The following is an 8298-nucleotide window of genomic DNA, read 5'->3' as shown; positions in this document are numbered from 1 at the left end:
TTTTTTTTTAATCTGGATTGGGTTTTTATTTTATATTTGGCTGGGGAGTAGTAACCAATTGCCTTCTTAGACAAAAAGTTACTTTGAAAGCAGTATTATGTGAAATTATGCCTTGATTTTTTTTACACAAAACCTGAAAAATTTATATAGATCATCTGTTGCAAGTTATCCCTTCTGTCACCAATGAAGAACAGCAAACTAGACTGTAAATTATGTCTTAAAGAGTTGATTATTTCACTGAAAGTTTAAGTAAGTTTCAGAGGCAAGACTGGAACTCAGTTCTTCATGGCTCCAAAGCTGGCATTCTATAAATAACACCTCCTCTTCTACTGTTCATTAGTATTTTAAAATTACTATAAAGTACCATTTTAAAATAAAAAATAAAATAAAAAATATTTTAAAATATTAAAAAATAAAAATATATAACATATACCTTTTCAAATCCTGGTTTCTATATAAGTTTTAAAAAAGATAGTAACCAAAAAGACACTAAAGTTCAGAAATTTGATCCTCCTCCTATAAGTACATCAGGGATCAATATGCTTTCTCTCTCTCTCTCTCTCTCTCTCTCTCTCTCTCTCTCTCTCTCTCTCTCTCTCTCTCTCTCTCTCTCTCTGTTTCTGTCTCTCTGTCTCTCTTTTTCTCTCTCTCTCTCAACACATTCCTTCCCCAATTTGACTCAAACTAAAAAATGGACTCTCTAGCAAATAACTCATAACCTAGTAAAATATTTGCAAAACAATATAAAACTTCACATTCATCATATTAAGCACTAAAAAATTTTCCCAAGTTAAAATCCATAATAAAGGTACTATAATTAAGATTCATTGGATTACAGTCATTCATGAATTTTTTGCTCTATTAAAGAACATTGTAATAGATGCTAAAGATGATGAAGCTCTGACATCCAAGGCATATATAGGGAATTAATTAAAATATATAGTATGTAAAATATTTTCCCAATAGATATACCTTTCAATGATAAATAAGCTATTTTCAAAATAAGAAAGGCAAGTTGTCAATAGTCATATGAAAAATTGCTCCAAATCACTATTTATACTCAAAGTATATACTCAAAGGTTTATACTCAAAGAAACTTAATGACAATAAGAAAAGATCCATAGGTAACAACAAAAAAAAAGCAACCTCATATAGTTTCATTGTAATAACAAAAAGGGAAACAAAGTGTGTGCCCAACAACTGGGGAATTATTGAATAAACTATAACAAGTAAATGTGATGTTAAATTATTGCAAAATAAGAGATGACAAATAATTCAAATAAACTTTGTAACACTTGCTTGAAGGAATATAGATTAGAAAAAGTCAAGAGAACAATATACTTAATGAATATAACAAATTATTATAAAGGTAAGACTAAAAAACCTCAAAACTTTAAAACTATTGGACCACTCTGTATCGTACTATCAAATTTAATTGGCAAAATATTTGAACTTGATTCTCCTTTTTTTTTAATCCTTACTTTCTGCCTTAGAATTGATACTATGTATTGGTTCCAAGGTAGAAGAACAATAAGTGCTAGGCAAATGAGATTAAATGACTTACCAGGGTCTCATTGGAAGGAACTGTCTGAGGTCAAATTTGAACCCAGGACCTTCTATCTCCAGACCTGGCTATCTATCCACTGAGCCACTTAGCAGCCCCAAGATCCCAATACTCTTACTCCAATTTTAGCATCCTCTCTAATATCTCATATAGCCTTTATTTACTCCAATTAAAAAAAAATCAATGATCAATCAATTGCTCCTGGGTGAGGAATCTTGATCTATTCCAATATGGCCCTATTAACTATCTCTGTGTAATTCAGGACCAGAGTGTCCCTCCCATCTACCTCTCTCTTATATGTTTTGTTTCCTTCTTTCAAATGTATGCTTCTTCAGGACAGGAACTATCTTTGCTTTTCTCTTTGTAACTCTAACACTTAGAAAAGTACTTAATGCTGTTGCGAGGAGGATTACTTAGTTATTATTCCTGCTTCCCCATTCTATTTGGAATTCTCAAGCCCTTCCTATTAGATCTCCTAAATAATAACTAAGTAATCCTCACAACAGTGCCTAATCACCACTTAAATAATTTGTTTCCATTAACTACTCCCAGAGCTAGTTAATTACCAAATAATATGATTACTTCTGCGACTTGCTTCCATTTTTAAATGTACTATTTCTCTGATGTGTTGAAGGAAGAGTTTTTTTTTAATTTTTTATTGTCATGTAAAACATACTTCCATGTTGGTCATTGTTGTAAAAGCAAAGTCGTACATAACCAAAACTCCAAAATAAAGCCATAAATAAAGTGATGTGAAAGACTCCAACAGTTCTTTTTCTAGAAGCGGATAGCATTCCCCATCATAAGTCTTTCAGGATTGTCCTAGATCACTGATGGCAAACCTTTTAGAGAACAAGTGCTGTGCCCTGCCCCCCCAATCCCCCAATCCCCCACACAGGGGTGGGAGAAAGTGTTCCCATTGGGCTGCTGGGCAGGGGGGTGGGTGAAATGAAAAATGTCCTCAGGCACAGTAGAGGGAGGGAAGGGAGCAGCTCTGCCCAAGGCTTCTGTCTTTCTAGTAATGAATTCTGAGGGATGGGGGGGGAGGACAGATTACGTGCCCACATAGAACACTCTGTGAACAATCTTTGGCACGTGTACAATAGGTTCACCATCATAGTCCTAGATCATTGTACTGCTGCAAGTAGCCATGTTTTCACAGATAATCATCGTCCAATATTGCTGTTATTATGTACAATGTTCTGACAGGTCTGCTTATTTCACTCAGCATTGTTCCTGCAGATCTTTCCAGCTTTTTCTGAAATCATCTTGCTTATAGTACAATAGTATTTCATCACCAACATGTACCACAATTTCTGCAGTCATTCCCTAATTGATAGTTTTCCCAAAAGAAGTTGTTTTTAAGCATATATCAAAACTATCTACTATAGAATTCCTCATATTCATTGTCATGATATAATTTTACATATTTTCTCCCATAGGTATATAGAAATGATATGTGACTATCATGTCCCTTAGACCACAATTGGGTTAAGCATGAAAGTGGCTGCTCCCATTTCTACCTTCTCTCCTCTTTATAGTAAAAATTAGGATGTGGCCACTGGAGCTTTGTAGGGTACTGATACCTTGCAAGAAGGGCCTTTTTTTTTCATTGAACAGTCCAGTACCCCAGGAGAGGAGACTGTTCACCTTGGAATATGGAGCTGGCATGAATTGGCCTGCTAAATAAGAGCCTTTCCTCCAGGTACTGCCCTGGAAAGAAATAGCACAAATTCTGGAAAGCTCAAAGATAGGGAATAGACATCTCAAGGAAAGGGTGAATCTCAGAGCTCTGTGATTCCCAAGCCTAGGACCAGACTGTTCTGGAATAAGGAATAGATTTCTATATGTGTCATTTAGTCCAGGAAGAAGGGAATCACAGCTATAGATTTGATACAAAGAAGTGAAACCCTGGACCACAATTTTCTCCTCTCAACATACTCAGACCAAAGCAATTTCCTCTAATCTCTAGAATTCCTAGTTGTAGTTCTTTCCTTTCAATTGACATGTATTCTAAAAGAGAAAGTAACTTAGATAGCATTCTATATTACTTAATAGAGTACTCAGATTCAATTTCTTCTTTACTAGAACCCCCAGGTCAAATCCATTATGACTCTCCTCCAGAGATCGCTTTCTGGCTATATCCTATATGTAAGGCCACTACTGGGTCCAAATCTTTCATGTTCTTATTCGCTTAAAGGTTCAATCATTTCTCTTATGAGTATCAAGAGCAATGAATGTCTTGCTGGATTGGAGAGCTACAATTAGATAATGGTATCTAATATATTAGAAGACCTCTTTGTCTTTTGATTATATGGTTTGATATCTTTAATAAAAATTAATTTATAATTTATTACAATTACTGGTACTAATTTTTAATTTAGTTTTATTATAAATTAAATATTATAAAAGTTAAACTTTATTATTTAATTTATTGCTAGTTTTATTTGACTCATTTTAATGAAAGTTTATAATAACTATTTAATAATATCTATCATAGTGTTAACACACCTGCTAGAGAGGGGAAATCCTCAAAGCAGATTCTTTGAAAAATGACTCAGAGCCTTTTTCAGCCTCCATGATTAAATGAGACGGACAAAATGACCAGTAACCAGACTTTGCTGCAATGATTAGTAAAGTAAATCACATCAAACCTTCAGAATAAACTGCTGTAACAATAACCATCAAGGAGATTTCCTCTAGGATGATACTAGAGGTGCAGTATTACTGTGGCATCTGTAGTATCATTACCAAGTAGTAAAGCCACCTTTTCCTCCTGCAGCCAGTCACCAAAACAACATATTTATCTTGTTTTCAATAATCTGCTTTATGATTTGGACTCCTAGAATACATTTGAAAGAATTATATTGTGAGAAATTCATGACAAAAGTGAGAACTTCCTATATTTATCAGCTGGAAGTCTTGGTCCTCCAAAGTCAGGGCCTCCAAATTACATTCCTTTCTAGAACCATCATGAGTGATTTTAGTGGACCCATGAATTCCAATAATTTATTAATATTGGGGGAATTCCAATAACTGACTAATATCTAGATCTTCCCATATCTCCATTACTATTTGTTCTCCGACACTTCCTAGAAAAATGAGTTTTATGGTTGTTTCAAACAAAGGAAAGAAAGTGGCTATACCTTCTATAAAATGTCCTACCTTTTCTTTCAGAACAGCACAGAGTTCCAGTTGCTTTTTTCTGTCATGGGCCAAAATGGTCTCTATTTCATGAGCAGTAGAAGCTTCGGCAATGGTTGTTAGAGCTTTTTGTACAAAGTCTTTCTTATCCTTAGCCCAGTTTAATAAGAAAATTCTTTTCTGGTCACTGATTAAACAATATTGGTTCCAGTATTCTTCATGTGTAACCTATAAAGGAAGTCATTGAATATTAACATTTTATAATTATGAAAAGTATGTTCCATTCAACAAGTCATTATTACTTAAATCATGTTGATAAGAAAAGTCAAGGGTAATGTAAAGGTTTTTCTAAAGAGTAGAAGTTGTTCTGATGGGGACAGCAAATGCCTACACGTTTTTTTCTGTTACAGTGAGGGATCTATGGGGAAAGGGAGGAGGGAAATGGAGTATTTAGGGAAATGACTGTGATATTTAAACAAAAATGAAAATACACCAATGAAAAATGAAGAAAAACATCATAGCCTTTATATCAGTTGTTCCCAAACTTTTTTGGCCTACCACCCCCTTTCCAGAAAAAATATTACTTAGACATCTGGAAATTAATTTTTTTAATTTTAATAGCAATTAATAGGAGAGATAAATACACCTGTGGCCTTCCCCGCCCCCCTAGATCTCTATAGCACCCACTTTGGGAATCACTGCTTTATATCAAGGCAAGAATCACATTTTCTTAAAGATAGTCAGTTTTTTAAATATGTCACAATTATAAACATTGATCTGAGCATTTCTATGCTATCCAACTAAAAGATGGAGACTTGAGACAATAATTCACAATATTTTTAATAAACAAAATAATCCCAGTTTTGTAATTCTTTGCCTGAACTTTTTAGATAAGATTGGGGTTTTGCCTTAAAATATCTAAATAACCAGGTCAGTTCTTTCTTTTTTTTTTTTGCATAGCCAAAGTGTCCGAGTTTTCAGACAAATGTCATTTCAGACAGCACTGTTTAACATGTGAACAAGGTATAAAAGTGGAAGGAAAAATAGGGAATAGAAAGGAGATCTTGAAACAAATATTTCACTTCTTGATCGCTAAATATACAATGAACAGATTGTAGCTTCACCAAAAATAAATAAATAAATGGCATTAGGATATGAATTTATATTTTTAATTCTGACAACTAAAATCCAACTGTTCTGTTAACTTGTTAGTTTCAAAACACAAAGCTTCGAATAAGCTTATTTAGCACCTGTCAAACATTTTGAAAGGAAGCAGAGATGATTCTGAAAAGGATGATAAGCTACCTAATACTTAAATAGAATTCATAGTTAATATTAGATAAGCAGAGAAACTAACTAGTAAATATGAATGATCTGTTGGAAAATAAGAGGTTACATATGAATAGTCAGAAAGGTATAAAAATTAGAGAAGCAAGAACATTTTAATTTTCTAAAAGAACAAGTATTGAGGGCAGCTGGGTGGCTCAGTGGATTGAGAGCCAGGCCTAAAAATGAGAGATCCTAGGTTCAAATCTGGCCTCAGACACTTCCTAGCTAGGTGACCCTGGCATGTCACTTGACCCCCATTGCCTATCCCTTACCACTCTTCTGCCTTGGAGCCAATTACACAGTATTGATTCTAAGGCAGAAGGTAAGGGTTTTATAAACAAACAAATAAATAAGTAAGTAAATAAGTAGAAATAAAAGAACAAGTACTTATTATTAACTCCTTCTTGTAAATATATAGCTTTACTAGTTTTCCTTAGAGAAATGCCTCATATCTGGAAACCCAAACCTTAATGACACAGTGATGGAATAATGCAAACCTAAATTATGCACATCCCCTGAATTCAAAGAAATTATACTTTATTTTAAAAACCTTTACCTTCTGTCTTAGAAACCATACTAAGTATTGGTTCCAAGATAGAAGAGTGATTAAGGTAATTGGGTTAAGTGACTTGTACAGGATCAGAACAGCTAGGAAGTTTCTGAGGTCAGATTTGAACCCAGGACCTCAAAACTCTAGCTTGGCTCTCTATCCACTGAGCCACCTAGTTGCCCTTAGCTTATAATCTTCTAAGATGAAGTGATAAAAGAGTTAATGAAAAAGAAAGAGATGGATAGAGAAGATAGAGAATTAAAATAACATCAACATATTTGATCATTTTTAATTCAGATTTCTGAACATGAATCAGCATGATGAACTTGAATACATTTTTCAGAAGTTTAACTTAAAAATTCAAAGATTTTTTAAAAGAAGTATACAATTAGTTACTATTAATAAGTATAAAAATCCATTAAATAAGACTAAACTGTAACAACCACTACAGAAGACTGTGCTGTTAATTAAATGAGAATTTGAATTTATCAGTTCGTTCATTCTCTAGCTCAGCTAGGAAAAATGCAGCCCTTTACAAACTATTTTTCTTATTAAAGATATGATAATTCATCAATAACAATAATATTTACTTAAGATTATATAATGGTGACTATAACATTTTAAAGGTATTTAAAGGAGAGCTATTTAAAGTGGCTCAGTGGATAGAGAGCCAGGACTGGAGACAGGAGGTCTTAGATTCAAATTTGGCTTTAGATACTTCCTAACTTTGTGACCCTGGGCCAGTCACTTAATTTCAATTGCTTAGCCTTACCTTTCTGCTGCCTTGGAATCTTTTCTTGGTATTAATTCTAAAACAGAAGGTAAGAGTTAAAAAGGGGGGAGGGAGCTACCTTGTTTAGATTTGATGAGATCAATTATTTCCAGAAAGTCAATTTTTTTTTGTTTTTTTATATTTTTAAACCCTTAACTTCTGTGCATTAGTTCCTTGGTGGAAGAGTGGTAAGGGTAGGCAATGGGGGTCAAGTGACTTGCCCAAGGTCACACAGCTGGGAAGTGTCTAAGGCCAGATTTGAACCTAGGACCTCCTGTCTCCAGGCCTGGCTCTCAATCCACTGAGCTACCCAGCTGCCCCCAGAAAATCAATTTTAACAAGACTTTTGTGTTGAATTTTTTTAAATAATTTTTTTTAAATAAGCAAATTTCTTAGTACTCAAAATGGCACTTACCAGCTCCTCCCTAGATCTGTGAGGTAAATGTTTCTGTAACATGTCCAAATACAGAGCTCTTCTTCCCTGAATATCTTTTGGATATTGCTCTACAACTGTCTGGTAAATCCACTGGTCTTCTTCATTCAACTTAAAGTTCCTGAAATAATTAAAATGCCAAACTGGGCTATTTTAACAAGGCTGGATTAAACAGTGCTGTGGACAATGCACTTAGCAATTTTGAGAAATTTCATGCAATGGATAAATCCTAATTAAACATAATTCATTAAATTTAACTTTGTAAAGTAGCAAAAATCTATAAAAATGGAGGTGCTTCAGTCCCAACTTTGATGGTGAGTTTCAACCACTAATTTAAAGAAAATAGAATTGAACCTACAATAAATAATTGCATGTCAATAAACCTGAGAATTTAAAGAAAAAAGAAAATTATCTACCCCAAAATATAAAATACTACAAACAAAAAAACCAGGAAATACAGATCTTAAAAAACTCCATCTCATAGTGTGAAACAGAATCAGTTATAA

General features: G+C 33.8%; 1 protein-coding gene across 1 annotated transcript in view; it reads right to left on the bottom strand.

Moving 5' to 3' along the window:
- Positions 1-8298, bottom strand: part of CCDC148 (coiled-coil domain containing 148) — a 279583-nt gene that overhangs the window by 204969 nt on the left and 66316 nt on the right. The window contains exons 8-9 of the mRNA XM_044669112.1: positions 7775-7913; positions 4730-4936 (exon numbers count right to left, since the gene is read on the bottom strand). Of these exons, the coding sequence (XP_044525047.1) occupies positions 4730-4936; positions 7775-7913 (346 nt within the window). The remainder of the gene's footprint in view (positions 1-4729; positions 4937-7774; positions 7914-8298) is intronic.

Source organism: Gracilinanus agilis, chromosome 3 (assembly GCF_016433145.1).
Source record: "Gracilinanus agilis isolate LMUSP501 chromosome 3, AgileGrace, whole genome shotgun sequence".
Taxonomy (NCBI): domain Eukaryota; kingdom Metazoa; phylum Chordata; class Mammalia; order Didelphimorphia; family Didelphidae; genus Gracilinanus; species Gracilinanus agilis.
The sequence above is the reverse complement of the archived record's forward strand: the minus strand, read 5'-3'. Positions and strand labels throughout refer to the sequence as shown.